The 17,219-nt window shown below is 39.4% G+C and overlaps 1 protein-coding gene across 4 annotated transcripts in view; it reads left to right on the top strand.

The window, feature by feature from the left end:
- Positions 1–17,219, top strand: part of ripor2 (RHO family interacting cell polarization regulator 2) — a 98,581-nt gene that overhangs the window by 22,801 nt on the left and 58,561 nt on the right. For 2 of the 4 annotated variants that reach the window (XM_069195041.1, XM_015357241.2), the window contains exon 1: positions 5,958–6,258. The exons of the other annotated variants lie outside the window; for them this stretch is intronic. Coding sequence is in view for 1 of the 2 variants with exons in the window: in XM_015357241.2 (XP_015212727.1) it covers positions 6,189–6,258 (70 nt within the window). In the remaining variant the exon portion in view is untranslated. Of the gene's footprint in view, positions 1–5,957; positions 6,259–17,219 lie in introns of those variants that run through there. 4 annotated transcript variants of the gene reach the window in all.

Consider the following 17,219-nt stretch of genomic DNA (forward strand, 5'->3'; position numbering starts at 1 on the left):
TAACAAAATAGTTTTATTGTTTGAGTTATGAGAAAGTTCATTGAGGACAAAGTTGCCCTGGAATGGGAGGAGTTAAGATATGCTGTTGTGTTGCCCACATGTGAATGGGTGTGCATGTTATCTCAGACAATGCGTTCTGTTGTTCTATGATGACATAGACAGGGCAGTGGAGAAGCAGCCTCCTCTCCAAGATTAAAGTGTGTGTATGTTTTAACAAGTTATAGGATTTCTATAAACCTAACAACAGGTTACAGATTTAAGTCTACAATCACGGCAAATAGCTTTTATGTCTTCCTGATTTTAGTATTTACTTTACTAAGGCCTACTTCAAACTAAGGGGCATCCAATCCACTGTTGCACTTTAGTGCAATCAGCACCTTAGCTTTTACAGTAATTGATAATTAGCTGGGGAATGTATCATTTATGGTCCTGCACTGAGGTACTAAAGGACAACTGTTATGTCCCAGTGTGTGTTCTGTGTGTGTTTTTTTCTATGTTCCACACTGCTGACCCTTGATTGTTCTCCCTTCCCCACTGGCCCACCATCACTCCACTGTTTCAGTATGATGTCATCATTAATTAGCCTCAGCCAATCAGAACACATCTTATTCAGCATATAACGTGGAGGTTTTCAGAAAGAAGAGGCCTTTTGTTTGACTTCGGTCCCGTTCGGTTTTGGTTTCCGCTCCGCTCCGCTCCTGGTTATTGCTTCAGCTTCGTTTGTTGGTTTGTTTTGCTTTGTGTGTGTGTATTTTCGTATAGCTTCGGCTTTGTTGTTTTGTTGGATTTACGTAAGTTTCTTTGTACTTTTGTTTGTTTGTGTGTTCATCCTTGTTTTGTCATTACCTTGCCCCAGTGTTACATGTTCAACTTTTGTGTTCTTTTTGTACCCTGCTCCTATTTATTACTCTTGTTTTCCCTTATTTGTATTCCTGGCTCACTTGTGTTTTTGTGTGAACTTTTGTATATAAGGTTAGTTTAGGTTGTTGGGTACACTTACACATTTAGTTGATTTTGTATTAGTACACTAGTTTAGTACGGGTGAGTGCCGTTTGTCTTGTATGGTTTTGGGTAGTCATTGCAGGTTAGCTAGGGTGTTGAAGATGCCGAAGACCATGTGTTTCGGGGTTTCTTTTGTAGTCAGATTAGCTTTCCCTCACTGTCCTAGCCAGCTCCATTTTTGTTTTTCTTTTCTTCGGCACCACACTAGTTCCTTACCCTTATCACGCTTCCTAGTCCCTCACCAGAATCCCCCTGCTTCCAAAAGAATTATCCTAAATGTTACACCCCTTTTCCCCTAGACACTTGGGGTCGTAAAAACAACATTTGTGAAATCCTGGTCTTTGACAACTGTATTTTTTAATCTTTCTATCTTCCTGATTAATTAACCTCATTTCAATTTGAATAAGTCACACTGATCTCTTTATCATACCTATGGGATTTTAAGACACTGTAAACAGGAAAGCAACTTACATACAACTTAATACACTGGTAGACTTGCAAATTCCTTTCAGTTCCAGGTTTCTTGTTTCAACCACATCCTGTATTATTAATGACCCTGCAAGGAACACCAGTATGTGTCATGAAGCGTTCTTTCAGCACCTTGTGCAGACAACACAATGCGGGAGGAAGTCAAGATAACACGGGGAAAAAGGCATGCAAGGGGCTGGAAGGAAAACAGGGGGCGTGTCCATGGTGCGCTGGTGTTCGGGGGAGGTGTGGCCTAGGCAAACAGTCCAAGGGAGTCCGAGACAAATCCAAGAGTGTAGCAAATGTCCAAGACTGGGTAATCCATCCTGACAGACAGAGTTAAAAGCCAGTGCAGGATCCGGCAGAGGGTCAGGGGAATAAGAAGGGCGTAACGGGACCAGATGGTCAGGACACCGTTGTGAAGCCTATGCCATTGAGTCGCTCCTGGAATCGCGGGTAGGTGTGCTTCCGGGCATCCATCTTCCAAAGCTGAGCCCCAGTAGGCAGGAACGTCTGGCTTATATAGCATGGGGGGCTGGAACCGGAGGCAGGTGCAGGAGATAAGTACAGAACAAGGAAGGGCTGGAGCATCCTTAAGAGAAGGGGTTTACGATCGTGAGATACTGTATGTAAGCAGTGCATCCCTGGATCATGAACTTGTGGATTTAAGGGACAGTTTCCTAGGAAAATTACTCATTTAGCAGCCATATCACCCTGCAACTCACAACTGGCAACTCACTGAAGCTAAGCAGGTGTGAGCCTGGTCAGTACCTGGATGAGAGACCTCCTGGGAAAAAACTAAGGTTGCTGCTGGAAGAGGTGTTAGTGGGGCCAGCAGGGGGCGCTCACCCTGTGGTCCATGTGGGTCCTAATGCCCCAGTATAGTGACGGGGACACTATACTGTAAACAGGCGCCGTCCTTCAGATGAGACGTAAAACCAAGGTCCTGACTCTCTGTGGTCATTAAAAATCCCAGGGTGCTTCTCGAAAAGAGTAGGGGTGTAACCCCGGTGTCCTGGCCAAATTTCCAATTGGCCCTTACTAATCATGGCCTCCTAATAATCCCCCTCTATGAATTGGCTACATTACTCTGCTCTCCTCCCCACTGATAGCTGATGTGTGGTGAGTGTTCTGGTGCACTATGGCTGCCGTCGCATCATCCAAGTGGATGCTGCACATTGGTGGTGGTGGAGGGGAGTCCCCATTACCTGTAAAGCGCTTTGAGTGGAGTGTCCAGAAAAGTGCTATATAAGTGTAAGCAATTATTATTATTATTATTTAGATTTTCCAAGTGGACCTACGAGTAGTCAGTCTGTTTGTGTGTAGAGCATATAAGAAATCAATTGTTGTGTTAAATGAAATACTCATGTGACAAGCTCTATATTTTCTACAAAAAATACCTGAAATAAGAGGCAAATTATATATTGGTATTTCCAATTTTTCTTTTTAGCTTTTAATGTGGATTGTACAATGATTTTTGCTTTATGGAAGTCCCAGTTTTTTTCAATATCCAAATGTTTGTAACCACTCAGGTGCAGTATATACAGAACAGCAGACAAGACAATACAATAACAATAACAATTTAAACAATAAGTATGGTACCAGTGTGACAGTACCCATATCTGTTAAAAACTGTGCAAAAGTACACAAAAAGAGCAAACAGTGCAAAATAATACAGTGTTATCAAATAGTACAACTCAATCAAGTACAGTTTTATGTTCAAGTTCGGCTTACATTCAATTGCCTAGAGACACGCTGTACGTACCGGTGTAAGAGTACAATCGTTGTGTGGTACAGGAAGAAGTGAAGAGAGAGCATAGTTTGGTGGGTGGGAGTGGGGGGGTCACCAGTTTGATGGCTCTGGGGAAGAAGCTATTTCGGAGTCTAGTTGTGTGTGACTGGATTGTCTGGAACCTTTTACCAGATGGTTCTACCAGATTTTTTCAGACAGTGTTGTCGATTTCCTGGATGGATGGTAAGGCATAGCTGATGATGTGTTGGGCAGTTTTGACCACCTGCTGCAGGGTCTTGCGGTAAGATGCGGTGCAGTTGCTGTACCAGACTGTGATGCAGCTGGTCAGTATGCTCTCCACCATACATCTGTAGAAATTGGCGAGGATCCATGGATGCAGACGTATTTTCTTCAGCCTTCTCAGAAAGTAGAGCCACTGTTGTGCTTTCTTGATGAGACTGGAGGTGTTGAGTTCCCATGTAAGGTCCTCAGTGATGTGAACACCTAGGAATCTGAAGTTGTTCACTATTTCCACTGCAGTCCCTTCGATGTAGAGGGGGGAGTTGACTTTTCCTTGTCTCCTGAAGTCAACAATCAGCTCTTTAGTTTTGCTGATGTTAAGACATAGGTTGTCTCACATGCCCTCACCTTTCTTGATCTGTCAGGCACCTCCTCCTTTGCCAGCAGCCATATCACCCTGAAAGTCCCAACTGGCAACCCACTGAAACTAAGCAGGTGTGAGCCTAGTCAGTACCTGGTTGGGAGACCTCCTGGGAAAACTAAGGTTGCTGCTGGTAGAGGTGTTAGGCACTCATCCTGTGGTCTGTGTGAGTTTAATGCCCCAGTATAGTAATGGGGACACTATACTGTAAACATTTTCATTAGAAGTAATGGCATTTTCGAGTTTTGTCAGTCTTGGACAGTGGCATTTAGCCAGTCGTGTTCCTCTCATGCATACATAGCCCCGAATATAAAGTAACAGCTCCTCTCTAGGGAGCTAAAGGACCCTACCTGCTCTACCCTGAGTAAGTGACTTTACTGGGCACCTCAGAGTCCTGGTCCGGAGATATTCTGCTTTTCTGGTCACATGTGTGTCACCTTCTCTGGCAGCTCTCCAGAATTTTATAACAGCTGAGAGTTGTTATGTCACAGGTTTCATAAAAAAGTTATTAAATGATTAAACAGCCTTCATTGTATTAAAAAGTAATAAATCCTTAAGCTTATACAGAACTTTTCTGGACACTCCACTCAAAGTGATTTACAGGTAATGAGGGCTCCCCTCCACCGCAACCAACGTGTAGGCCCCACCAGAATGATGTGACAGCAGCCACAGTGCGCCAGTACACCAACCACACACCAGCTATCAGTGGAGAAGAGAAAAAAGTATTGAAACAAATTAATTAGTTTATGAACATTTGACTTTTCTGTGTCTGAACATACACAGGCCAGCATAATGAAACCTGCTTGCTTATAATGTCCTCCAAAGAAGGTCAGGTTAATCATACTTAATTAACGTAGAGTACAACATTCAACATTGTTAACTGATTGGTTTCCATGAGTACTGTACTTTATAGGTTCAAAAAGATTTCTCTGGATCAGTTTTATTGCACAAAATAAATAATGTACAGTAAAAACACCTGACAGCAATAGATTAAATAATGCTTTTCTTATGCAATCTCATAAGTTGCCCTTTCTTAATGAGATCTGAGTCTATTTCTCTGGACACAAGAAAATAATCGTGATAAGATTAGACTAGAAAAGTGGGAGCTAAAATCAATTGAATGCAACCTAGTTACTATTTTTGGGCCTTGACTTTCAGCTCCTCTCTCTCACTGGAGTGAATCACATCACCTTGTCTGAAACACACAACACAATTGTGTTAAAGCAATGCCTAAAGTTTTTTCTGCAATGACATTAGAAGGAAAATAATGGCTTGCAGGAACAAACAACTTGGGACATCAAAGCCTAAAGAAATACTCAATTTATGTTCTACCTCCTAGCTTTTTTAATTGGTACAGTTTAATGTTTGTTTTCTGTGTTCTTTGCTGCTGCTAATTAAAAAAGAGCTAACAACCAGTAGAATTTTGGAGTCAGAGTTTATCCTCCTTGCATGAACAAATGTTGACATGGATGGTAAACCCATTGTTTGGATGCATAAACCAACAATGCTCCAAACTTACAAATCAGATGTTTCAAATTCGATTAAACATTCTATAGCCCTTCACGGTGTCTGAAACATAAAAAAAATGTAAAAACAAAAAGAAAAATGCACACCAGAAAATAAGAGGGAGTCATGACCCTTTACATTTTTCTACTGTTTTACTGTCAGATACGTTCTACTATATTACCAAGCACTGTGTACCATAAGTTTTAACCATAAAAAGCTACCACATACGTCTTGTCATCATCCCTAATTTATACTGTACATCATTCACTTTCACATATATCCCCTGTCCCTTGTTCACAAGTGAAATTAACTGTAGTTTATTTTGTTGGACTGTTTCTTATAATCCTTTGTAAAAGGGATTAAAAAAACTGTTTATTTACCATGTGGGTACTCCTTCCTTTTTTTCTGGCTGGTAAGATCATACTTTAATGATAAGATGTTATATCTCTAGAAATGGAACAATCCTGTGCTAGTGTAACATTAAGAAGAACATGACACCCTTGAATGCCGCTGGTGGTTGTATCCACTCCTCCACACACAGCTAGGCAGGGTGAATCTGGAGACGCTTATCGCTCTCTTTCTCACAAAGAGGTTATGAAACTTGTATATTAGTGGGGAAACAGTTAGGGTGGTGGAAGTTGCACTTTTTTTTTCACAAAGTGAAGAAAGCACTGTGCAGCTTTTCATTTCACTCAGGCAGAAACTGAGAGGCAGTGCATATTATCTCAAGAAATTGCCTGGAGGAATTGGGCAACACTGATTAAATTTAACAGTACAGTGAGCAGCTCAGAAACAGCAAATTGACAAAAAGTGGTCATAATGACAGAGATCACTGAAGATGACCTAAATGCCCTGATGCTGGAGGAATCTGAGGACGTCTTCTTTGAAGGTATTTTAGCCTAACTAAAGAGAATTGTTACTAAATAGAGGGAAAGTATGGCATTGTCTATGTGCACTAATGCATTGCAGGTCATGCAGACAGCGCTGCTTGAAGTTGAGCCCTTTATGGGTGTAAATGAGAGATTTTCTTGTTAGAAGGTCCAGGATAAAAGCTAAGAAAATAGGTGCTGCTATAGTAGCACTATGGTAGGTTTTTATCTAACAACAGTAAATTATTTGTATTATTTTTTCATTATAGTTTTTATTAGGATTATTATTTATTGATAATTAATGTGTTGCTTAGACAATACCACACTCCCATATTGCATGTGGACTGATTTATCAGACAGCTAGATTGCACAGTGCTGAATTTCATTTTTGTCTTGAAAAGCACACATTTAGTCTGAGCATATAGCCACAATTATTGATTTTTGTCATTGGTATTTTGTTTTTTTACACTTTACAGAAATAATAAAGCTTTGTTTTTTTTTGTGGGGGTGTTCCTTTATAAGCCACACATTTCTAAACCAAGAAACCATGGTACAGAAGGAATTTCTGTGGTTTGTTTTTTCATTGTGCTTTACAAAAATAAAACTGAGGAAGGATATATACACTAGGCCATCTGACCTATTTTGTTTGCTCCATTGGTATGTCATGATTTTTCCAAGAAGTCCAGGTTTTATTAAGTCAATTTCTTTGCTCTGAGATTTAAGGTTTTCAGTTTACAGTTTTTCAGTTTTCAATTTAAGATTCCTCTTTACTGTAGTTTGTAAGATTCTGCATGCCTATACAGCTCCAAAGAAGCTTGTAGTTTTAGCTACATTTTAGTAGTTTAGAACATTTCTATAATGCACAAATCTCAATTCCCAGCCTGATTTACTATTGGACATAATCACCTTTTTTAAGACAGTGTTGGATTTACTACATTTGAAGCCTTCAGTTGTGGTCTAGATCTCAACAAGTACTATGGATTAGGTTTCTAAAGCTTGGGCATTTTACATAAACACCAAGATACGAGAGAAAATGTATTACTGACCTTTATCATGGACTTTTACCTATTAAGACACACTTTTACATTCTTCGGAGGTGCACAGTCATGGTGTCACAATTTGCACAGCAGTTGCATAATAGCTACACAAAAGAGCTATGCAGATTTGAAAGACCATATCAAAAATAGTCTTTAGGTTTACAAGCCTAGATTTGTATAATGGAATGGGAGACTTAAAATTAATGGTTATGTTTAAAGTTTCATATGACAGAACATAGTTTGTACAAAACATAGCTAGAGGGAAAATGTCACACTATGTTTGTGCATTAACTTTTCATATGGACCTCAAGTCATCTGGAAAATCATCAATGCTTTTTTTAATAAAAACCTCTCTCCTAGGATAAAGAAGCTCATAGCAGTTTACCAGAGTAAATATGTAAAGCTACTTTGCATTTCTGCTGCTGTTTCTCAAATAGCCATGTTGTAACAAGGCAACAGGTAAAGGTTTATTCTATGCTGAAACCTGAAGAAGGCTCCACAGCTGAAACGTTGTGCGTCTTTCTTTTTCTTTCAGCATGGAATAAACCTTTACCTGTTCCTTTGCAGCTTATGCATGTTGATGCAGCTGCCTGCTTGAACATGTTGTAACAAGGCCTATAATATAAAACTACCATCTCAGCTTATCCAGTAAATATATATATAGTGGTTGCTCTTGCATAAATCTATTTATAATATACAGAATATTATTCCCCAAAAAACTGATGTTATGCTCTTAAAACAAGTCTGGTTTTCATCCAGACACTTGTAATGTTCATTTTTGTCTAACCCATCCTCTGCCGAGAGGTTGATTCAAGAGTCTCCATGTTTCCTTAGTGATGTTCATCTACAGTTTCCTGCAATAAAAATGTTCTTTGATGTTTGTTGCTTGGTATGTTGTTGATGTACCTGTTATTTTTTATATTATTTTCAAAGAATTATTTCCTCCTTAACGATTCTGCCTTGACTTCTAAAGCCAAGATCATTGGGAAATGCAAAGTGGAATCAGAGCAGGGAAGACGTGCTGTTTGATCCTGACAGAAGCATACAGTAGGCTTAGCCATGTTATAGTATTACATTACATTCTATGACCCTTGCCTCACCCTTTGAAGTGCCCCTGCTCTCAGAGTAACTTACCAATGCCTAGTGTGTCTGAGTGGCGACAACCTTTTAAATGGAGTTAGTGCTGCTACCACAAACAATGCCTAAAAACAGGTGGAGTGTGGGGGAGGAGGAGAATCTGTGCACTCACAGAGAGTTTCAGTGTGAGATAATATAAAAACAGTCTGTGACTAGTAGATAAGTTTGTATTGTGTGTGTAGTAAGGTGGAAAGAAATGTCTCATGTGAAAGTGGCTGTCGTTAGAGGAGTTTCTTGAATTGTGTTTCCTGGATTAGGTATCAGGCTTTCTTGGATTATAGCTTTCCTTAATTTCTGAGATGAACTGGCAAAACTGCATTAGCACAGTTCCCTGCTTCCTCTTTACCTACAGTGTTGTAAAACATTTGGCAATGTTTTGTATATGTTTCTGGATGGGTGATGGACCACCATGGCGATGGACCAATTCTTGTTGGAAAAATGACAGCATCTCACAAAGAATGTGTGCAATAGGAAAAGCAACCCGCACTGAAACTAAAGACACAGGATACACTGTACTTTTAAAAGATTATTTAAGAAAATAACTAGCTTACGTGTGGATGTGTTAGCATCTCAGTCTTTTGACACCTTCAGATCTCTTCCTTAATTATGGTCTTTGGCAGTGATCACATGCAACAGGCTTCTTGACTTATCAGCTGTTTACTGTGAATCGGAAGAAGCAAGATGAGTTTAAAAATAAATTGTTAAGACCTGGGTGTAGCTCAGCTGCTTCACCACAAAGAGGAAATATAAAAGGAAAAACTCTCAAATCAGTTTAGTCATAGTAGGAGAGATGCCCTTTTGAAAAATCAAATGCAGGAGCTTATCAAATGCTCTATTTTTAAAACATATCATGAAGTAAAGAAATGGTGTTATTAATTTTGAAATGTGCAAATATATTAGCATATATTATACATTAATATGGCTGGCAAGCACCTCCTCCTTTGCCAGCAGCTATATCACCCTGCAGCTCACAACTGGCAACCCACTAAATCTACAGTAAGTTGTTGTGAGCCTGGTCGGTACCTGGATGGAAGACCTTCTGGGAAAGCTAAGGCTGCTACTGGAAGAGGTGTTAGGTGCTCACCCTGCGGTCTGTGTGGGTCCTAATGCCCAGTACAGTGACGGGAAGACTATACTGTAAAAAGGCACTGACCTTCAAATGAGATGTAAAACTGAGGTCCTGACTCTCTGTGGTCACTAAAAATCCCAGGGCATTTCTCAAAAAGTGTAAGGGTGTTATCCCGACATCCTGGCCAAATGTCCCCCTGGCCCTTACAATTCATGGCCTCCTAGTAATCCTCATCTATGAATTGGCTTCATCGTTCTGTTCTCCTCCCTACTGATAGCTGATGTGTTGTGTGCACTATGGCTGCAGTCGCATCATCCAGATTGGGTGCTTCACATTGGTGGTGGTGAAGGGGAGTCCTCATTACCTGTAAAGCACTTTGATTGGAGTGTCCAAAAAACAGCTATATAGGTGTAAACAATTATTATTACATAAGCAAATAAACACTATGCTCTTCATATGAAAACAGCTTGTCTGTTTTATTAGTGTACTGTAGACAAACTTAAAAAAAGCTCAAATGTCCTAAAGGAACAAGCTCATATACAGTATCTATCTATCATCAGAATGCCACTTCCTGGTGAGTTTAAAGCCAAACTGGGGCATATCACAGAAGCACAGAACACGTCGGGATATCACTGCATGTCAAAAACACACGTACTAACATAGGGGCAATTTAGAGACACCAATTAACCTATCTAGTATTGCACCAGAGCACATTAAAGCTGGTTGGAAGAACAATATCTTTTAGTTTATCAGGCCATGACAATTCAAAGACAAATACATGAAATGTAGACATCCAAAGGCTCCCAGAGACATGTTCCAGGTCTCTGGGGCTGTCGAGAGTCAATCAAGGTTTTTGCTAAGACCATTTAATTGTACACAACCAGGTTAGTCTCTCCCAGTATTGTTTATTTGCTGTTGTGTTTTTTAAGTACCGAGTTGGAAAATGTAAACCAAAATCTCACTTCACCTCACACATGTAATAGAAGTATTGAAAATTGTTTGGTTGAGCCTCATTTCCCCAAACAGATCTCCTTTTCCTTCGTTGTCCCCTTTTAAACTCTTATCTACCATTTAAAAAATGTAAAGGGGACACATGCCGCTATAAAGACAAAGTGTGTTTCTCACCACAGCTGTCTGCTGGATTTAAACAAGATGTCAGTTTGTCTGTCAGTGGGGCACAATTATTTCCTTGTGAGCATGCAGTGGTGCTGCATTTTTCTCTGGCTCCCAAAAAATAGGATTGTACGTCCATTTCATAGTCTATGGATGTAATCTGTCACCGTGCTTGCATTGAAGTTCACTGAATGGAGTCACCTGCCACACTCGTGGTTATTCAGTTCATTGTGCACAGTAAGATCTCTTCATGTCTAACTACCCAAAGGCACTAACAGTATTCACACTGAGTCCCATGTCTCAAAACAGTCACTCTTTTGGAGGAGTGCAGCCACCGATGGTTGACCTTGTATTTGCTTTCTTAAATGAGAGAAATTGTCTGAGTTGTCAAAAAGTGGATGAGATGGTTTGGAAAGACACAGATGACAGAAAAGAATGAAGATTCAACAGCACAGGGACTTATAAAAGCTTCTTAGGGTTACAGAAAAGGGCTGTAAAAACAATTACCATGATTATTCTTTCCTTTCAGGTATTACCGTTTTAAATATATGCTTATTTACTTTGCAGAACTGTTTTCATGTCTCAATGCACATTAATATTCATGCTATGAATAAGAAGAATATATATAAGTATTGCCATCTTTATCTTTTATTGCATAATTCACCAAAAACGTTTTTGTGCATTTTGTAAACTAACCTAACATTCGGATGATTAGACACTTAAACAGTGCCACTGAAAATATTTGAACTGATAACATTATTTTAACAAATAATGTTTATCATGGGTGACACAGTAGTACAGCGGTTTGAAAATAAGTAGATGTTTATTGCACATTTGAAAGAATAGTCTTGTTTCTAGAAACAGGCTCCCAATACACGCTGAATGTCTGAAATGGTATCATGTTATAATTTAATAGATAATCAACACGTAAATGTAAATGTAAAGCATAGTTCAGGACCCTGTGCAGACGGTATAATCTGGTAGTAAGTGGAGAAGGACAACAGGGAAAAGATGTAGAGGATCAGGATGTGTTGACAGACGGGGGGGGCATGACGGCGGTGATCCCGTGCTCGGGGGGTGTGGCGAAGGCAAACAAATCCAGACAGTCCAAAGGGGGAATCCGGGGCGAAGTCCAGAGTCCAGGAACTGGGGGATCCATCCGTGACAGACAAAGTTAAAATCCGGAACAGGAACAAGGAGTAAAAAAAGGGTAACGAGGCCACGGGCCCCGAGCAGATGGTCAGGACGTCGGGAGGAAGCCTGTGCCGTCAGGTCTCTCCTGGACCCGATGGTAGGCGGGCTTCCGGGCGTCCATCTTCCAATGCTGAGCCAGGAATAGCGGGAGCGCCAGGCTTAAATATTGGCAGACTAAACAGGGGGCGGGTGCACTTAATGAACTAAAATACAAAGGGTCAGAGTGCCCTTAAGAGAAGGAATGACGATCGTGACGGTAAAACAACACTCCAGAAAAGCTGGAAAGCAAATCTGTTTTTCTAATTATTTTTTCTTTTCAATCCTTCTTTAACTTCCGTCTCTGACTCAAAGGCACATGGTCTTGAGGGACCTGTGCCCAATAACCTAATAAGAAACTGTGTTAGTCTTTTTTAGACTGTTTCCTGAGAAGTGGAACTGACTTGAAGCATATGACTACAGCTAGACAAGGTGCCTGAAAGCTCTGAATTACAGTAGATTTGGAACAAGCCTGAGGGCACACTCAGAGCACTCTCAGTTTCTGTGAAATCTAAAGTCATTTTTCCCAAAAACAAACAACTGACAATTAAATATATGTATTAGAAATCAATCCCAAAACACCAGTCTCTCTTTAGTTTAAAAAATTTAAAAATGAACACCAAAATTCACAAAAATAAACTTTATACCTGGAATATATGTGTGCTGATGGAAACAACACAATGGACATTATTGTCTAATACTTAAACCTTATACTGAATAGATTTTATATTGAAAGCTTTTTTAATTAAAACATCCTCTATTAACCAAATGGGAGATTTCCAAGCAAATCAAAATTCAGTTTGACCAGTGTAAATCATAGTTTGACCAGTACAGCATCATAGATTTCTGAGATCACTGCACTGGGGAGCTGTTCTTAGTGCAACATTTTGCATTAACATTTTGCCAGCAGCCATATAACTCTGCATCTCAGAACTAAGCAGGTGTGAGCTTGATCAATACCTGGATGGGAGACCTCCTGAGAAAAACTAAGGTTGCTTTTGGAAGAGGTGTTAGTGGGGCCAGCAGGGAGCACTCACCCTGTGCTGTGGTCCATGTGGGTCCTAATGCCCCAGTATAGTGACGGGGACACTATACTGTAAACAGGCGCTGTCCTTCCGAGGTCCTGACTCTCTGTGGTCATTAAAAATCCCAGGGTGTTTCTTGAAAAGAGTAGGGGTGTAACCCTGGTGTCCTGGCCAAATTTCCCATTGGCCCTTACCAATCATGGCCTCCTAATAATCCCCATCTATGAATTGGCTTCATTACTCTGCTCTCCTACCCACTGATAGCTGATGTGTGGTGAGCGTTCTGGTGCACTATGGCTGCTGTCGCATCATTCAGGTGGATGTTGCACATTGGTGGAGGAGGGGAGTCCCCATTACCTGTAAAGCTCTTTGAGTGTAGTGTCCAGAAAAGTGCTATATAAGTGTAAGTAATAATAATAATAAAAATAATAATAATAATAATAATAATAATAATTATTATTATTATTATTATTATTATTATTGTTGTTGTTGTTGTTGTAATTAACATTTTCCATTAAGCAACTAAAAGACAATTTTTTGAGGAAGGCTGGGAATCACAAAATTATGCTTCAGCATTCAATATTTTCTTTTAAAGGCCTTCCACCTGCCTCTCATATATTTAAACCTATTTTTAAATTTGTTTTAAATTCCAGTGCCTCACTAATAACAGCATGTATCAGCATTTCATGTTGTGAATTACTGTTACATTGTCTGCAAGTTTGAAAGGAAAGACCACTACTGCTTGACAGTCGGTCTTCAGGAGAGAGTTTTTTCAGGAATGAACACCCTTGTTAGCTGAAGCCCTGTAAAAAGCAGGGTCTATAACAAATGCTGGAACCTGTATGAATAGTAGGCAAAACCAAGATCCAGTTTCACAAATCCATTTATTGTGGTGATCTTGTCTAGACATGACTTAGGTTGTTTCTAAGAAACATAATCTGCTGCTGGGTCTGCTAACGAGTCAAACGTACAACATTTCAGTGGAATGGCCCTCATGAAAGTGATTAATGGTTAAAAAAAGGAAAGTGGTGACAAGAAGGGTTTGTTTTCAGGGCTGAAATAGTCATCCAAGGCATCGGCGCATTTAGGTTCATGCTGATGTTAAGTATCAGCCTTCTAGGATGCAAGCCACAGAGCTGCAGTATTGGTTGTTTTTGTTATGGTGACTTTTCTCAGATAACATGTACTAATTGATTTGATTAAATATTTTTAGCCATTGTCTGCCTGGAATTTCCTCCCCTTAAACATTTTGTTATATCTCTGCTGCAGAACATAGCAAGAGCCTGGTTCAGGTCTTAAATTGAAGCTAACGCCCTTGGCTTTGAGTATGAATAGTCATATTTCTTTTATTTCAGAATGTGTCCACTCAGCAGACATAAATATGAAAAACAGCAGGTGGAAATTTTGTTTTGGTCTTCAGAGGTTTTAGAATTTTAGAATTCTAGGCCTGTCAGGTAGCTGAAAACGCTGTGTAGGCCTTGTCCTAGATGTCTACTAGCTTGGATAAAAATCTGGCACAAATTGATCAATCTGAAAAAAAAATCTAGATAATGTTTTGTGAAAACTGGACCTGGAATGAAATTTCTCACATCCCAAAATAAGTCATAAAAAATATTGAAAGCAATAACAATAAAAGCCATTGCAAATTGCTATAAAAACCTTTAGACATGGCTAGAGAGCCTTTTTCTGCTGTTAGACATCGGAAAAAAAAACTTAGAGTTGCCTTCTGGTGTGAAAAAAGGACCACTGATAAGAAACTGATTGATTACCCCCTCTGAATCAATGATTGACAGCTAGAAGGCAGGTAGAATGCAGCATGAGGCTTCTAGAGGAAGTCTCACCCCTGACTTACACTGTGGTTCCTTGCGACTACATGGCGCACAAGCATAGTTTGATTTAATTACCTTTTTTTTCGGTTCTGAAAAAGGTTTTCTGAAGCTCTAGTTTAACCTTTTTTGATTGATAACAGGTTTTCTGTAAAGGTTTTGTGGTTTTGTTGATGTAAAACGATGAAGTGAGATGCTCCTCTTAAGTCAATATTTTCTTAGACCGTGGTCACAATGTTAAGAGGTTTTAAACTTCACATACTAATACACTTCTGATTGATTTTACTTATTTAAAGGAGGGGGCAAAGAGGATCGAAGAGGGATGTTCTGCTTTTGGGTATACGCACTATGGCAGGAACCTATCTACTGTATAAAACGCGTGTCTACTGTACTTAAATCCTCTTGTGAAGGTGACAAATTTCTTTATGGCTTCAGACTCAAGTACTGTCAGGCATTCCACATGCACTCACACTGACACGCATTCCACACGCTCTCGCAAATGCTTTCACATTCCAACATGCACCCATTTAAACAGGTGCTCATGCCGAACTAATCTTCCTTTCGCCTTTCACTCCCGTTACTGCTTAAACCCCTCTTTTCCCTTACCATCGCTTACTATTTCAGATTCTCCCTGGAGCTCCCTAGTGCACGTACCCTCCTTCAAAAGCTTGTTCTCTTCCTTACTTTCTGACTCTCACTAGATTCTGACCACATTTCTGCCTTTGTGTTTTGGGATTGGTTGCCTTGCTATATTGTCTCTACCTGGTCTTGGCTATCTCCTGCCTTTTGGATTTAGGATATAAGGACTTGTTTCTTTTTTTGGTATCCTTTTCTATTTGGACTTCCTGCTACTGCTCAGAGAATAAGCCTACTTGAGCCCTGCACAGGGTCCTTATTTTCGGCATTCATAATTGCTAACAGGTACATGATCTAATCTTGTTTAACTGTCTTTGCACTGCCTAAGACATCATACTTACAATCATACAATCCTTCTAAATCAATAAGAGGCCTGAGTTGTTATCTCTGTGATTGTTCTTAGTCGGATGAGGTCCTATCTGTCTGATAAATAGCAAATTTGTGACAGAAGGACATAAAGCCTCTGACACCTCTTTGGTTACTCTTGTCCCACAAGGCTCAGTTCTAGCACCTCTTTGATACTGCACCTACATTTTATTACTTGCACAGATAATTTGTTGCCACAGTATTAGCTTCCAACCTTATGATGGTGACACTCGGATGTAGTTACATACAAAGTCTGACACTGATCTAGGTGTTTGTTCTAACAAGCTGTAAATCAAATATACAAATTTAGATTCAACAACTATTTAAAGTTTAATAATGATGAGACATAAATTATGCTACTGAAGCCTTCATACAATTTATGTAAGATATATTTCTAGCATGGTCATAGAAGGTTTGGAGGTTAGGTCAGGTACTCTGATAATGTCTTAATTTGCCTGTCTATGATCCAGTAAGATACTGAGAAACTGATTCATACTGTGGTGTTCTGTGGATTAGGTTACTGTAGTGCACTGCTTCCTGACATCCCTAAGCATACTAACAACAGTCTTTAGTATGCTCAAATTTCAGCTTCTCGATTTTTAACTAGATCTATGTCCTGAAAACACAACACTTCTGTTTTGGCCTCCCTGATTGTCATACTGTAAATATTGGAACTAATTATAAAATTAACAAGGTCCTAAATGATCCAGCTGAATAATACTGCAAAGGCTTACAGATTTATTGCACTCCACCCTGACTGCTCAGCTCACTGTATTCTGGTTTGCAGTGTGTCCCATGATGAGGCACCATACTTTGAATTAAAGGGTTGTCTGCAGTTCTGCCCTTCATAACTTATTCTCAGCTGTGTTATGCTCTTCCTGAGGCTGTATTTCCAGATTTGTATTATAACTGAACATGATTTTATTTTTGTTATTTTGCTTATATATTGATCTTTTAATAGTGCTTATCAGTGTAACTGAGTCTTCCACATATTGCATTTACACAGATTACAGCTGAGACATCTGAGACATTAAGTCACCAGGAAATATATGCACTTACTGTATATTTCTTATGATTTGATCTTCTTTAGGAATAAGATAATAAACAAGAAATTAAACTAGAACACATATGGAACAGAAATAAAAATGTTGTTGCATGTCCATTGAGGAAACCCTTAAGAACATTTTTTCATTCCATACAAACCATAGGATATTTACCATAATGTTTCAACTTTACCATGGTTTTAAGATGGTTTTCTGTATTATATTAGGGCCATTTCTATTTAGACTATATTACGACTGAATAAATATATGGAAGAAGACATTTAATGTCGACATGTTCAGGGTGTTGCATAGAGGTAAAAGTACCATAAAAAATGCATAAATATAGAAATGGAAACACCGAACTAAGAGAATGCTTATTAGAAAGTCTTTTTGATGCTGGGGAAGGAATAAAAAATACAATGTCAGAACACACAATTAACAAATAAAATGAAGAAAAAGGAATGTTGTGTTAAAAGTGTATGACTACAAGGGGACCTCA

The sequence above is a fragment of the Lepisosteus oculatus genome, chromosome 10 (assembly GCF_040954835.1).
Source record: "Lepisosteus oculatus isolate fLepOcu1 chromosome 10, fLepOcu1.hap2, whole genome shotgun sequence".
NCBI lineage: Eukaryota > Metazoa > Chordata > Actinopteri > Semionotiformes > Lepisosteidae > Lepisosteus > Lepisosteus oculatus.